The sequence below is a fragment of the Sinocyclocheilus anshuiensis genome, unplaced genomic scaffold (assembly GCF_001515605.1).
Source record: "Sinocyclocheilus anshuiensis isolate Anshui unplaced genomic scaffold, SAMN03320099.WGS_v1.1 scaffold585, whole genome shotgun sequence".
In the NCBI taxonomy this organism is placed as follows: Eukaryota; Metazoa; Chordata; class Actinopteri; order Cypriniformes; family Cyprinidae; genus Sinocyclocheilus; species Sinocyclocheilus anshuiensis.
In genome coordinates this window covers 98,856-115,803 of record NW_015539861.1, presented here as the reverse complement: position 1 = coordinate 115,803, position 16,948 = coordinate 98,856, and the positions used below count along the sequence as shown (strand labels likewise).

Here is a 16,948-nt window from a genome sequence, read left to right as displayed (position 1 = left end):
GTTTTATTGGTACCGTCTAAACTTCTCAAATTAATCTGAATGTTGTTTAGATGATTCATGATTGAACATGTATTACTGACACGTGAACAGAATCCAGAAAACACCACCAAACTGAATAATATTTGTAACAGCAATACAAATGTTAATAGAAGATAAATGATGCGATTGACAATAAACAAAAACAATATTTTTTATTAATGTAAGTTAATATAAGTAGCCTAATAAAAATAATAAGTACATAAGTAATTAGCCTTCATGCTTCATAAGTCACCAAGCAAATAAAGTTTTATTAAATGCCTCAACATGTATTGTTCTCTGCACTGATTCGTTTGAGAGACAATAAAGTGCAAGACTTTTGGTAATTAAACAAGAGTTTTCATCTCGTGTATGAAGTATTTGCGGATGATGGGGGGCGGAGTCAGCGCTGATGACGTCGCTGTGTTGGGGCGTGGCCGGCTCGCGGGAATATTATGGTCCGGTTGCGGTGCGCGCAGCGAGAGAAAGCGCGAGAGACACTCAGCCTCATGACGCTTTGTTATTTCCATCTGTTTCTTCAGGGGACATTTTACTGACGTTTACTCAACAGCCGGCTCTTTAGATGGCATTTTCCCTGTGTGTGTGACTGACGGTAGGTGTCTGTGAATCGGACCTTGTCTGTATGTTTGGGACCTTCGGTTATGGACAAATGAAAGGGACATAATCTGAAAACTCCATGCAGAATCCATTTTTGCTTGGCAGCGTTTGACATTGGTGAGCTTTTCTGAGCCACGTGCGCAAATTTACGTGATTTAAAACTCATTACTGACGGATTATTATGCATAAATTGTGTTTTGCGACTGTGATGGTGCAATGGAGACGTATTGTCAGTTCACTGGGATATATCTGACATTACAATATTGATATTTTAAACTCCACTTACATTAATGTACAAAGTGTGAATTTCTGTTCCTAAGTCTTCCGTTCTTTCATCAAGTATTTGTCTTGTATTCTGAAACATGGCTTTACCTGCCAATGCAAGTGGCCTTCCTGTCGAGGAACTGGCCTTTCCGGAAATTATTGAGCTGAATGTCGGGGGTCAGGTGTATATCACCCGCTACTCGACTTTAACAAGTGTGCCGGACTCCCTCCTGTGGGAGATGTTCAGCCAGAAGAGCACCGAGAGCTTGGCGCGCGACACCAAGGGTCGTTATTTCGTCGACAGAGACGGATTCCTGTTCCGTTATATTCTGGATTACATGCGAGACCAGCAGCTCGTCCTTCCGGACCATTTCCCGGAGCGAGGACGGCTGCAGCGAGAGGCTGAGTTCTTCAACCTGCCTGAGCTTGTTAAGCTGTTGGCACCAAAGCTCAGTAAGCAGAACTCTCTAGGCGACGAGGGCTGCCAGAGCGACCCAGAGGAGCCCTCGCCAGGGGCCGACTTCGCCCGGAGCGTCGGGGCCGTTGCTTGCTCCAGCGACGGAAAGTGCTCCGGGTTCATCACCATCGGCTACCGGGGCTCCTACACTCTGGGCCGTGATAGCCAAACAGACGCCAAGTTTCGACGAGTGGCGCGGATTATGGTGTGTGGAAAGACGTCTCTCGCTAAGGAGGTTTTCGGGGAAACGCTGAACGAGAGCCGCGACCCCGATCGCCCGCCTGAGCGCTACACGGCGCGCTATTACCTAAAATTTACTTTCTTGGAGCAGGCTTTTGATAGGTTGTCGGATGCTGGCTTCCACATGGTGGCCTGCAACTCCACGGGGACGTGCGCCTTCGCTCACGAGCAGACTGATGACAAAATCTGGGCCAACTACACCGAATACGTATTCTACCGTGAGTTATCTTAAACCTGCGTCTCCTCCCTGAGATCACCTGCAATAGATGTAGAAGCTTCTAGATCACCATCCCCACCACCTTCACCAGACTTTCCCACATCTGAGCCCTTAATGCCTCTTACCCGCTGCGCTCGAGTAAACTTTCTTCCCTTCAAACAAGCCCCGTTGATCTTCCCCTCACCGAGAGACTGCCTTCACCTTTCTCAGCTTCTGAGAAGCAAAACGTTGTGCTGTTGTTGATGTATTTTGTCGAGCTAAAAGTTGGAGATGAACTGCTAAACTAGGCTTGAGCCATTCAAAAGGGCTTCCCTTGTGACCCTGGACCACAGAACTAGTCTTAAGTGTCAAGTTTGTACATCATCTGAAAGCTGAATAAATAATCTTTCCATTGATGTATGGTTTGTTAGGATAGGACAATATTTGGCCGAGATACAACTATTTGAAAATCTGGAATCTGAGGGTGCCAAACAAATCGAAATATTGAGAAAATCATTTGAGCTGTTCGTGATGCGATGGTCATTTTTATGGTGTGTAACCCTTTAACGGGGCCAAAGGAGAGGGAATCCGCTAGGCTTTAAAAGGTTAAAACCATCTTTACAGATAGATGCAGTTACTCAACAGTCACTGTTAGACCAAAAGATGAAGTAATGGAGAATATTTCAATTGGAAAAGCTGTTTTGCATTGAATACATCAATGCGTCAAACTATTTTTATCTAGCATTAAACATCTCATGAAGAGTGTCAAGGCAGGTTTTGGATTTAGTAGCCATTAATTGCACAGAATGGTGTAACGCCACCTGAAAGTGCGGTCAGCTGTATTGGCTGTGTTATTAAGCTTTCAGTGTTTTATGTGTGTAAGAATACACTCAAGAACACTCAAGTTTTATTTTTAGGTCCACCTGAGTCTCCAGTTCAGTTGAACGATAGCTATACCGCATCTTGTTGTTTATTATGAAACAGATATTTCAGTCGCTTACCATTAGTGTAAATTCTTTTCAATTCTTTAGTATGGTTTTTTATTGAGTTAAATGCATTTAATTTATCTTATTTAATGCTACATTTAAATATATATTTAAACTGATTATTTAGATGCATTCAGTGATGTTTGGATATTAAGCCACATAGCCTGTTATGGAACACCATATATTTTTTGATTATGAACATGATATTATTGTGATTTAAGTAGATATTTTCTTCTTCATTAAATGTGATGCCATTGTTTCTTCAGATTGAGTTAGGCAGTGATTTTAGAGCTGTAAATGTCAGGTATTTCCTACAAACGCATCTGTTGTAACCTCATTTTTAATGAATTGGCATTAACTGAAACACAGGCACAAAATCTCAAAGTGGAATTTAGTTATGAGATGTAATTTGGGATAATACATACCAACCAGTAATTTATTTTATGTCAATCAGAAATGAACTTAATCCCTTAATCTTAATTTCCTGATAGTCTTTTAAAGGTTACGTGCGGGCTTTGTTTAAAGTGAAATGCTAGCCTCAAAGTGTCTTTATGAAAGCATGAATAAAAACATAACTATCCAACATGTATTTTGTCCTAAATATAAAACAAATGGTTGTGTTCCATTTGCATATTATCGAAACAGGTCAAAAATGTTATACAAACACATTTCCTGCTATATCAATGATTAAATGAAAGCAACAGTTAATGCTGTAAATGCAGTATTTAGACAAGCTAGTCTTTCATGTCTCAATTTCAGTGCCTCGTTCACCAGAGAAATTTCTATATCGAAGACCATTTTGCAAGCACTAAAGATTAAGAGTAGCCTAATAAAAGTCAGAATCAGCATGAGATTTACTAAAATAGATCTATGTTTGTTCAGTCTTAAATGCTAGTTGCATTTATTTATTTATTTTTGCAGGGTGAATACCGATATTTGGTAGATCTACGTTGCTCAGTTAAAGAGAAAATGGGAGCATTACATCAGATTATTAAAACTTTGTCCCCTAAAGTCTCTTCTCCACTGAATCCTCTGTTATCACGCTGCTTCCCAATTTCTCTCTTTCATTTTGCTCTGGCGTTCCCTCCGCGGAGACTTCAAAGTGTGAACATAGGCAAGGCCAGAATGAAAACCAGGACAAACCTATAACCAGCTCAGTCAAAGCAGATTACCCAACCAGCCTTTGTGTTGCTGTGTCTAATTTATCTAATCAAGATTGTGCTGGCACACTGAGCAGCTCATATTTTACTCCGGTGAGGAACTAGGGAACAAAATATTTAAATATCTTTTCAGCTCAGCAAATATAGAGACTGTCACAAGAGCTGAAATTGCGCAGCTGTCTGAAACATTAACATCCCTTGTTAGCTGATATACGATGAGAGAAAGTGAAACAGACAGGTGGATGTAGATGTAGACCCACACCATCACCTTAATCTGCTCAACCATCTCAAACACTGCTGCATGGATTTATAGATCCTGGAATTAAATGTAATGAATTTGAAAGATGATAAGCTCAAGTAACATCACAGGCGACCAGGGGCCATCATTTAGCCATCATTTCAGAAGTGAGGGGAACAGAAATGTCAGATTTAAGACCTTTTTGTTTGTTTTTTGATCTAATTGATAGGTTTTATTTGTTTATTTATTTATTTTTTATCTCTTTTAATTGACTAAGAAATTAAATACACTGCTGGACAACAACCAATAATTTGTATTATATATTTTCCTAATGAGAATTTCTGATTGGTGTTTGGCTGTTGTCCATTTTTATGACGGAATAAGGCAGAAAATATATTTTATAGTTTCTATACTGTAATAAACGATGTGTCAATTAGGACTGTATATCATTCATATACTCCAGGCTATTACCTGGAGATGACTTGAAAAACACATATAAACCGTACGCTCTAAAAAATGCTGGGTTAAATACAACCCAGCACTGGGTTGTATTTAACCCAGCATTTTTTAGAGTGTATATTGTCGCAATCGTGAGTCTTCACGTTTCATCAGTCAAAATGTTTCTTCTTTTTATTCAGCTTAGCTACAGTGTCTATTGGAATCCGTTTTGGACTTTCAGCGTGAGAGCGCCCTTCAGCTTCGAGTGTGAATGAAGCATACACATGAGAGTATTTAGCACTCCATAATGTTCCCATCGCCTCGTTTTGGATATGATAAAACGTCAGGTCATGTATAGACTATATTGTGTCTTTGAATTTAAATCTTGATTTATTCACACTGACCTTTGAAAATCTCTACGTGAACTCAGTTGCCCGATAAAAGTGCGGGGGACGAATTTACGTTTTATTAAAAGTGCTCAAAAGAGCTCAGGCGTCAACCTGTGTCCCATCCCTCCTTTTCCCTGTCTTTTCCTCTGTCTCTGTCAGTACAATCGATTTCCTGTTTTTATTGTAAATATGTCATATTACGGCAGTAAAATGGGTTGTAAATGCCATTTCATGTTGACTTTATATTTGTAGATGTTGATCACAGCAGGTGGGTTTTAAAATAAATTTGGACGAATAAATCAAAAGTAGGTCAGTGCACTTGAATCAAAACGCCATATGGACTAGTGTCTGTGAATATTGAGCCGCGAAAAGACAATATATGAATCCTGCACGTTCTGCGTGTCTGTGGAAATCAGGCGCTGACTGAACTATTACATTTTAAATAGGGTAACTTGTAATCTGTAACCTATTACATTTCCAAAGTAACCTTCCCAACACTGAATAAATCTAAACTCTGTGCTATAGCTAAATGGTGTTGTGATTTGTGACAGTGTAACAGTCGATCCTTCACCCTGGCCAGCGGTATAATTGTTGCATTGTGTGCCAATGTTATTTATAGGGTCCAGGCACAGCTATTAAGCAGCACTGCAGCCATTCAGCCTCCCTATGAGCTCAAGTCAGTCAAAGTCATCATAGGCACTAAGGGGGGATATATCCCCCCAGTAATCATAACTGGGTTTTTCAGTTCTTGGATTTTGCCATTTGATTCACTGAAATCATTTATATCTTTGGTTGAAGGCACACAGCTCTTGATGTGTGGAGGAGGTGATGGTGCCTCGATTGATCAGCTTTACTAATTAAATGAGGCAGTGAGGGGCTTAAATCATATTTGCTGAATTTGAGAAAGACAGGCAGAAACTCTCTTGCCCCTGAACTGATAACCTGTGCTTTTCTTTCATCGCATCATTTCTGGTTTAAATGAAGTTCAATGTAAAAAATTCCCTGCTTCTCTGGGTTTTCTCTAGAGAAATAGAACCAAAAATGCTGCATTCAGTTTGTAATAATTCATTATGGACACTTCTTGTCAAATTCTTTCAAAATGATCTGAGCTACTAGTCCAAATATCCTCAAGGAATGTAAAGATTGCTATTACAATATCTGTCATAAATTGGAACCGATAATCCATAGGGAACCTAATGGATTCAAATAAGAATCCAATAACATCCTACTCAAACTGAAATGCCTATTTTTCAGTACAATAGAATCTTTTTTGATTTGTAGCTGATGCTTAGAGGATTCTTATTTGATGCCATTACAAACTTCTGACTTCACATTATGATAGAAATTGCATTAGCATTCCTGTTCCTGTCCATTGTATGTTTAGTTTTCCATTTATTGCACTTTCACAGTAGAGATTTCGGTGCATAATCATGCTGGTTTGAGCAGAGTTCAGTTAGTATATTTGGCGTGAAAGAGTTTTTCCAAACTATGAACGAGGAAGTTCTGGGGTACGGTTTATGTGAAGTCTTACAATCCAAAGCAATCCTAACTTGATTTATCGTTTGCATTTTGCAGTCTTTTCATGTTCCCAGTTATTATTATAGTATATAAAACTGTATAATATAATCATATGATGCATTCCTTCTGTTGCTTGTGTCTAAATAAATTGCTTTTAGAGCACCTCGCATTCTTTGGATCTCTTGCATCCACTGATCTATGCAAAGTATTCGACAAATACTTCAATAATATGGAAGCATATAGGTAGCGAAATTCAATTTAAAATTAATTTTCATTTTACTTTTGCACCAAACTTTGCACGTATGGGTAATGGAAAATATAAATTTAAATACAGAAATACAATGCCATTTTGAATATTGCGTTACCATTTTGAATATTGCATTGCCATTTTGCATATTGCATTTTAAATTGAATTTCGCTACCTATATGCTTCCATACAATAATGCAGTGAAGCTGGTGTCTTTGCCTGCTGAGACACAGTAGTAAATAGTTGCAGCTAGTACATACTCATAATGATGATGCAAAAATACCACAGTTCGCAGCCAAATAACATACAATGAAACAAGGCCTGTGGAGGCAGAAGGATGTAGGTGGATTTGAACTCAGGTTCAGACTGAGCAACTGAACCATTAAAAAAAAAAACTAAAGCAACTGAAAATAGCATTTTAAACAATTTTAGGTGAAACACACACAAGACTGTAAAACGTCTTGATTATATACGCAACCCAGGTTCACTGAGTAGAGAATGAGACATATGGCAGTATGGCAGAGCTATAAAGTGGCTTGTTCCATCCTATGGGAACCGTTCCCTTTCATAGGTAAACCCTGTTACAATGGAAACAACCCCAGTTCTTGACACTTCATTGGGAAGAGTCTGTCACTGTAAGTCAATTACAACAGAGACCCCATCAGTGGGTTGGGGTGCAGATTGGAGAAAGCCTGTCACGTAAGAGGAGTAAAGAAAAGTGCTTTGCCTCTATGTGTCACAGACCTTTTTGAATTGGACCCTGAAGTGATCAAGCAGGAGGGGAAACTCCTCCCAGAATAGGAGAATGCATGCCTGACTCAATATACACGACTCAGCGTACATAATAGGGATACTGTGTGAAAGAAAACTTTGTAAAAGAGACACATCTCCGGTGCTATGAAGGCAATGTTGCACAGAGCACAAGTGAGAAGATTGTAGTTCAAGACATACATTCAATCTGCTGTTGACAGAAACGTTAAAGACGACGGGACTGCCAGAACAGAATCTAGAGGACAGAAAGAGGAAAAGGAAATATGCCTTTGCATTGTGACACAATCCTCCAAAGTGAGCCTGCCTTCCATTTACGGGCCATTTAATCAGGAATGGCCCATTGGACCCGCAGGATGGGAAACATTAACTGCCAGTGCAATTTTATTACTGAGTGAGTCTGAAGACCCTAGTCTTTCTGAGGAGGAGGGGCCCCGACCATCTCACTGCTCTTCTGCTCCTTTTGAGGACACAGCTGGAAAGGTAAAGGCCAATTCACACTGCACAGACAAACGCCAACAAACACCAACAAACTAGTCTGTTGGAGTTTGTTGGATCAGTGTGTTACCCCTGTTGACGTTTGTTGGCGTTGGTTGGAGTTTGTTTTCACCCGACTGAACATGTTTAATCGGCGTTTGTTGGGTCGTGGAATGTCTGAGCAGTGTGAAATCATTTTCCAACAAACTACAACAAACTCTAACGTGGCCACGAACCATTGCCATGACGATGTGCATATTTCACTTAAAGTGTGCTTCACCCATGGCCTCTTTCATTTTATTTGCCATCTTTTCAGGCGAAGAAGGACACACAAAGACATTAATAACAGTAAAATTTTGATTGTGGTTACAGGATCATCAGTTTCTTCCCCAGTCAGACTTGCACTATCTACACCGGACACAAACGGCGTGGCGCGACGCGACAAAATACAATAGAGGTTCTATTGATTATAATCAGTGATTCTGTCTTCACTGGATGCGGCGCGATGCGACAACTGATGCGTCCGGTGAAGACACGGTGTTACTCTCTGTGACTCGAAGTCTGTTGGTGTTTGTTGGGGCAGTGTGAACATGACAGTTATTTTTAATAAAATTCTAAATCCAACAGCAAACTTGAGCCAACTTGTTTGTTGGTGTTTGTTGGCGTTTGTCTGTGCGGTGTGAATTGGCCTTATAGGGATAGTTCACCCAAAAATGAAAATCGCCTGCACGTGAGGCATCTTCTTCTTGCTTTACGGCGAATCGCAGACTTATAAGTGCATTACCGCCACATATTTCTCAAATGTACCATTGACACTCTATCTACAATCTCAATTGGGAGTGTCAATGGTCCATTTGAGAGATAGGTGGCGGTAATGCACTTATAAGTCTGCGATCCGCCGTAAAGCAGGAAGAAGAAGAAGACTCCTCTCGCGCAGGTGCTCAGGACAGTTCAGACATTGCGGTGAAAATCAGAGGTAAAAAACGATATAAATACTGTTCAGTTTCTTGCACAGACAGATCTTTTTGTGTCTTTTCACATCAATGTATCATCACGAGCCGCAGGGTTTAATTTGGTTTTGTTTGTGTATGTTTTTTGACTCTCAAAGCCGTGATTCCCATCCACTGACATTATAAGACAGACTGCAACAGTTCGACTTAAAAATCTCCGTTTGTGTTCTACTGGAGAAACAAAGTCACCTACATCTTGGATGCCCTGGGGGTAAGCAGATAAACATAACATTTTCATTTTTGGGTGAACTATCCCTTTAAGAGTCTGAAGGCACCACAGGCTCTCGAAGCTATTGAGGAATCAGCTGCCGGAAACTGACTACTTCTTTGCAGTGTGGAACTTATCAAAACAGCATTGACTGCATCACCAAGAATCCCAGATTGAGAAACAAGAGTGTCCATCAGGAAAGCCTTCTTCTTTTTTTCTGACATCTGTAAAGTTTAGCCACTGATGTGTCTCCATCACCACCAACCCTGCCATGAAGCAGCCGGTCACACATACTGTATGTTTGGCTGCACAAAACACTAAATCGCTCATCTAAGCTTTTTAACGGCTTCAGTACTGCCATGGTATGCAGAGCTGCACCCATCTGACTGGCAGCCACATAGGGCTTACCGATTAAGGCCAAAGTTGTCCAAAAAGGCTTAGACAGCAGAGTAGGCCAAGACTTCACTGAAGTCCACTGACATTCTAGCATACCTCTGCTCCACCAAGCTAGAAAAGGTCTGTCAGGAGTTGGCTAGGTAAATAGGCACTAGGGCTGGCCAAGAAGCATTCGTCAACTGCACTTCTAGCTGGGCTGGCTCCTGCCAGTCCACCTTCAATTTATTCTTCACATGTAAGCCAGAGGGGGAAGTGCTTTCTGACCACTAGGGGTTCCACCCTGTGGAAAAATAAAACCCTAGTCAACATGGGTAGTTGAAACATGATATCCAATAATAATATAATAATAATCCAAGGCTCCTCTAAAAGTATGGGCAGATAAACCATCTTCCTGAAGAACAGAAAGCTGAGAAGTGACAGTGTGGGAAGGTCCTTTTGTGGAACTGGTGAGGCTGTACCTTGGTGGGCGGTGCTTGCGGCATTGGCCAATGAATTGGTGTTCTCACAGTTGAGTGAACCTATTAAAGGAGCTGAAGTGAAGACCGCATCACTGCTGAGCCAACTAGAAGCAAATGTGCTGAGAATCACCTCAACCATCTGGAGCCTTGAGTCTTTAATCTGCCCTCTAATAGTCAATAATCTCCAGAAAGCTCTTTCCTCAGTAACCTGACCCAAAGAGATTTACAAGGATGGGCGCTTACCTCTGACTGAAAAGCTGTGCGACTTGTGCAACTCCACAGCTTTATACTGGGCAGACGTGCATTTCAGGGTTACTTGCCAATATGCGGATTGTAAATGCTTAGGATTTTAGCTAGACTACTGTTTATTTGTATCACCCTATTTAGATCAGTCCATAACTGTTGCTTACATTGACACACATACTGTGAGTCAGATTGAGACTGGCATGTGTGTAATGCGTAAGAATCCGTCATGGTACAGGCAGCTGTCACTGCAGATAAACAAGAGACTCTGGGAGAAAGCTCAAAGAAATTCTAAAGACAAATATTGACACAGTGGGATTAATTACAGCCCATGTCTGCATTGTTCAGAAACACTTGAGGGAATGGAGATGAGAATTGCACGGATGGAGAAGCATGTACAGCGATGCAGTGATACTTCACCCGTGGCATAGTTTCTCTGTTTCTTGTTTGATCTCTGTACTGTCCTTCAAAAAAAAAAAAAAACTTGAAAATCTTTCAGAAATCCACTGTAGCGTCATTGCAATACTTCATAGCAATTAAACATTCATTTTTCAAATTAAAGTTAAGCCACATATAGCAGCAGCTCACACATAATCGTTACTGTTTAAAAATATTTACTTTACATTTGAATATTTTAATGAATCTACCAGCATGCCAAATCAACACAACATGGTAACTGCCTACTGACACCAGTGCAATCTTCTAAGTACATTATTTAACCATTTTTTATAGAGATAATGCCAGAATGTCCTCATTATATACACTTTGTGTAAACCTGAGTCTAGCAAAATGCAACAGTGGGCCTCTGTGATCTACCACAAAGATCACAAAGTTATTCCCATTACAGAAGTAATTAAATCATGGATAACATTTATAAATGATTTTAAGCTGGCTGCATATTGAAATTTCTAGCACAATGGAAAATCTCTTTATAAAGGTCCAAACAATTGAGCTGTAGGCCTCTACATATGCATTTTCAGCAAGGGGTTCATCGAAGTGAAGGTGTATGATCACCATCAGTCGGATCTGTCATGCTGCACCAGAAAAAAAAAAAGAAAGAAATATGAATAATTAAATATCATATCTGTCGCTGTGGTTTGAATTTTGTTTTGGCACAGGCTTCATCTTAGAACTGTCCATGTTAAATGCTTGCTGACAAGTTCTAATTTTATGCAACAACACTATTTATTGTAGCAACAAGCCATAACCGCTCCTTGGCAGCCACACAAGTGATAAAGCAAGCCTGGAATTTCTTGGGACACAAATGATTTTTTACTCAATAATGACTCAGTTTATTTATTTGTATACATGTTTAACCAATAAATCTTCTGTAGTGACACCTGGTGGTGTGGATTCATGCATTTTAGTTACTAACTGCTGCTGCTTTAAAGCAATTTATTCTGAATGTATTCAGATGGTACAATATAGAGTGGACAAGATGCAATATGGGAGAGAGAGACAGGTAGGGATGGGATTGGAAAGGAGCACTAGCCTCGAACTCGGGTCACCCAAAGTGCAAGCATGCCATGTGTTGAAGCGCTGCCCAAGAGGCTATTAGCTTTTTTATTGCTATATTGTGTGGTTTCCTTTGGTTGTTTAGATGTACTTTTATGCTGCTTTGTAGTTTACATGTCTAATCATGATGTGTCGACACGGCGTACCCATGAGGACATGACCCTCTCCACGTTGAAAAAAAAGGTTAATTATATAATTTATCTAAAGATATCTATTTTAAGTGATGAAATTTTGCGACCTTAAAAGCCCAAGGTTCCAATTTGTAGGCTTTCGTTCACTTTTTAACTGGACCAAAAATACATCATGAATATCTAAGGGTTATTAAATGTGCATTTAAGATAGATTAACTGTATTTGTGTATGGTGAACAAATATTGAGATTAGTCCATTTTAAATCCAAAGCCATTAAAGTGCCCTCTGGAGGAGATGTGACTACATCATAAAGCCATTATGAACCGTAACCATAGAGACACTATGCATTTGTCTCTTTGATAATCATCTCACAGCCCACTCAAGGCCAGATCACAGGCTCTTAACCAGCACTGGGTGAACACAAGAGAACAGACACTCAAGACAGTCAGTTATGTTTTGCCCTTGTGTGATATATGAAATTGCTAGCATAAAACCAACTCGAAAAAGGGGTCTGTAATCATTTGCACAATTCATTCATTAAAAAAAAAAAAAGATGTTTTAATGTCTGATGAAAAAAGTTCAGAGTCTACTGACTCTATTAATAGATACAGAAAATAAATTGGACTCGTTCCGCAATTTGTACAAAAAAAAAATATATATATATAAAAGTTATGTTTACAGTAATGCAGTTCAGTCTTAGGGCAAGACATTTCAGTTTATACACTGCGAGAGACATGCTAAATTGTCAAAATATAAGGCATTTTTAGGCACATTATGCAACAGAACCCTTCAGGATGACTATATTCACCATAAGGAACAGCCTCGACATCCTTATTGCTTTTATAAAATGTTAATACATTATAAAAATGTGTAAATGTTTTAACATTTTCTTAAAAGCGTATATTGATTTTGCATATATAAAAAATAAAGGCTAAGAGTTATTGTTTATATTCATCTATGAAGAACTATAATACACAGTCTTTAAAGTTAAAATTGGAGTGTGATGATTTTCAACAAGATTTTTCTTCCCTGAAAATGCCCTCTGTGTAGCAAGTTTAAAAATTACAGGAGAAGAGTTCCTGGGTTCCTCTTTAAAGTACTGTGTGTATAGAAATGTACAGAAATGTCTGTGGACAGATTTTTCTGTAAATGGTCCCTATCCATGTGTCTCAGTGCATTTTGTGACAATTGAGACAACTGAAGGATAAATGATTTTCTGTTAACTGACAGCATGTTACAGCTGCTCTTTCTAGAAATGAACCTTACTTTGAATGTTAAATAACATCTTGAACTGGGCTGTTGTTTCATGAGCGTGATTGTGATGATGATTTTTCACATTCGTGGCTGTGCACACACACACACACACACACACACACTTACTTGTTCTCATAACACATTGAAGCTGATGATGGTGCTGTAAAAATGCACCACTGACAACAGATGGACTGCCTGGAAATGAGCTGAGGAAAAGATATTTAAACCCACTTATAGATCTTTCCAGAACAACGATGAAATGGAGTTCCCTTTCCCAACTGACGATTATCTGGTGACGACTGTCTGAAGCCTGTATAGATTCACACCAGTTTATTAGCTGATGCCACTAACGCCATCTGAAGCATTGCGTCACCAATGTCATAAAAGGACGATGGTTGTATAGTGTGTCAAATGCTTGGGCATTCGGCATGTGCAAGTGGTGCTTCAATGAACTGTCCTCACTTTGATATTTTTTAAATGAAAGCTTCGCTCGAGGCTTGTGTTCTTTTGACGAAAGAAGGATAACTGGCCGTTCCTCACTGCTCTAGTTCTGCGGTTGCCAAAGTGCTGCATGCTCTAGAGTTTTGGGCGATGCGATGCAGAGCTCGAGGCTGTTGAGAGCGAGCAGACACTCTCTACTTCTCTTGTTCTCTCCAAACCATGTGCAGCATATTCTCCGAGGAGTTTGCACATGTCTGTGAGCTCACGATGTGATTTCGTTCAACTTGTATATGTCTCTGTTTACTATCCCTGTCTCTGATTTGGCACTTTGGGCTACCAAACATTCACATTCGATCACACGATGACTGATTCTGTTTTGTCAGGTGCACCGTGTGTCACCTTTCGCATAACAATGGTAAGTTTTGGATCCAATAATTTTTTGTTCATGCTTAGTGCAATAATGCTACCTTCAGTGCCATGATTACAACAGCTTGTGTCTCCAGCATAAATGTGGGACCCCTTATGTTTAGTTAGACTCTACGTTCTCCTGTTTTTAGGTGCATCTGCCTTTCTCCTCACTGTCCTTTGGGATTCTTTGTCAGTTCTGCCACATTCCTCGTTTCAGACAGCAATAGTTAAACGGTGCATTTTTAACAATAGTTTTTTTATTGCTTGTCTTCCACACATCAACGCCATTGGAGCACAGGAGTTGTACTTCAGTTTACACAATCATAAAGTTGTGGTTTCAACAAGGTGTGCCTCGATGCTCTTACCAAAAAGAAGTATACTTCAAGTGTATTTTATTAAGTATACTTAAGTACAGTTCAAGTATATTTTTAAGTGTACTTTATGTAGTAAGTATACAAATATCAGTGTACTAGTAGTATACTTGTAAGTGTACTATTTCAATACTCCTTGGGACTAAATTGGCCCACTTTCTAGTATATAAAAAGTATACTTTAAGTATAACAGTAGTAAACTTTGAGCACACTACTAGTTTACATCCTACTACTATGTCCCTATTTAGGTATTAATTTGTATATATTTTGTCATATGAATATCTGAACGTACAAACATCAAAAGAAAGAACAGGGTATCTGCTTGTAAACAAAAACATTTTATTCTAGCTTCATGCATTCTTTTTTTTATAAACACTTGAATGTGGATAAGTTTCATAAATAAAAAATAAATAAACAACATTTTGAACAAAAAGCTGAAAAAAGACTATGAACTGGATTCAGAAGAGTCGATCAACAGTCATTATACCTCTTCATGGGTCGACATTTTATTCCATAACGTTACACAGTTTTGATGCTGTTTTATGTCTGATGACATAAAAGAACTAAATGTGTTAGATTACGTGTGGAAGCATCTGTTGTTTCGGTTTCTTCTTTGCTTGTGTTTTGGAAATTCTGTACAGAAGATGTGTAATAGCGCCCCCTACCATATAACAATAAAAACATGGATTCCCGGAGCACAAGTAGCTATAGTTTAAATATATTTAGGCTTTTTCTAAGTATAAGTCAAGTATTCTTAAATGTCATTTTAAGTATATTTCTGAGAAGTACATAAAAAGTAGACAAAGTATCCTTTCCTATTTTTTAGTTTAAAAGAAGTATACTAATAGCACACTTGAATATACTTCTTTTTTGTAAGGGTGGTGCATGTTGGGCCCCTTATATGGAGTGATGTCTAGAGACGTTTTGGATGACAATAGTTTAAATGTACATGTTTGAACAACTGTTTTCTCCTCATAATCTGCTCATCAACACCCTCGGAGCACAGGAGCAAGTTGTGCTGTAGTTTACATCAGTAACTCCCAACCATCTTCCTGGAGTGCCCCAACACATTATGCATGTCTCCTTCATCAAACACACCCGATTCTACTCATCAGCTCATTACTCCAAGACCTAAAATGTGTGTGACAATGGAGACGTTTCGGGTGACATTTGAACAGCAGTTTCCTCACCCCTTCTCTGACCCAAAGACACCTTTGAGGTAACATAACCCTGTGAAATGGTTATGTTATTGTCCCTGACATCTCTAAAAAGGCTTTATTGGTGAGTTCTTCCTGCATTGGTCTGGTTTAGGTCTTATTGCAGGATAGGATATCTACCCGAGGTTGCTGTGGTACAGTGTTTGCCATACTCCTTAGCTTCTGCCTTCTCTTGCTGGGAATCTGAGGAGCGATGGTATGGGCACAAACTTTTATGGCACCGGTAACACGATGGCAATGAATTGGCATGATTCTATACAGGTTTCAGACAATCGCCAGACCTGGATCATGTTCCCATAGTGTCAGCTGCTGACAGCATCTCGTTCCCTTTTCAGAGAACCTGGGTTATATACAGAACCAAGATGATTTCTTCTATGAGTAAATCTTATGAAAACATTTAAAGGTCACATTTCACCCCACAATGAACAGGAAAAAAAACTGCATAAAGAAACTGAAACCCATTTTAAGAAGATTTTTAGGACTTATAAGAACTATATATATATATGGAGATTCAGAGAAACTCATGAGAGCTTCTTGCAGATTTTCTCTGCCACACTTTGAAATCTCACAAAAAAAAAAACACCATCCCACATTATATGGACACTCATTTTTGCACACACACACACACACACACACACTGGCACAGCCGACAGTTCGCACTGGAATGTGCAGGTTTTTCTGCGAGGCAGTCGGTTTTTTCAGTTATGTGAGCAGGTTTCAGTGCCGATGAGCCTGTGGCTGAATGAGGCTGTTTATGTATGTGATTGGAAGCAGATGAAATGATGCCAGAGCTTGAACATAAGTGAAAGCCAGGGGCATTTTCTCAACTCTGAACACAGCTGATCATTTTCTCACACTTTGCACTGCTGATATAACAAACAGACATCAGGGGACACAAAACAGATTTGGCAGCATGTAATCCTGGAACTCTTCCCAGCAAATCCCGTATCCTCCTTCCCATATAAACACCACCCAGCCTGGATTCATGAAATTCATGATGGATTAAATTATGACAAACAGTAATGCTATCTATCAGGATGTACCATACGGCAAAAAAGGGGAAATAAATATATATATTTGCTAAAATATATTCAGAAATATTTTTACATAAATATATTGTAACGTTTAGGTCCCGAGGAAATTGTACAGATTTTAAAATAACACAAAAGAGGGTAATCCCAATCCAGAGAAGAAGCCAACACAACAAAATAGTGTGCGATGCACAAATATATAAATATATATTTTTAAGAAGTTTAATATATATATATATATATATATATATATA

At 39.3% G+C, this 16,948-nt stretch overlaps 1 protein-coding gene across 1 annotated transcript in view; it reads left to right on the top strand.

The window, feature by feature from the left end:
• The first annotated feature begins 492 nt into the window (after positions 1 to 492).
• The window catches only part of kctd12b (potassium channel tetramerisation domain containing 12b), a 21,657-nt gene continuing 5,201 nt past the window's right edge, over positions 493 to 16,948 (top strand). Inside the window, exon 1 of the mRNA XM_016481300.1 lies at positions 493 to 1,812. Within this exon, the coding sequence (XP_016336786.1) occupies positions 996 to 1,812 (817 nt within the window). The 5' untranslated portion in view covers positions 493 to 995. The remainder of the gene's footprint in view (positions 1,813 to 16,948) is intronic.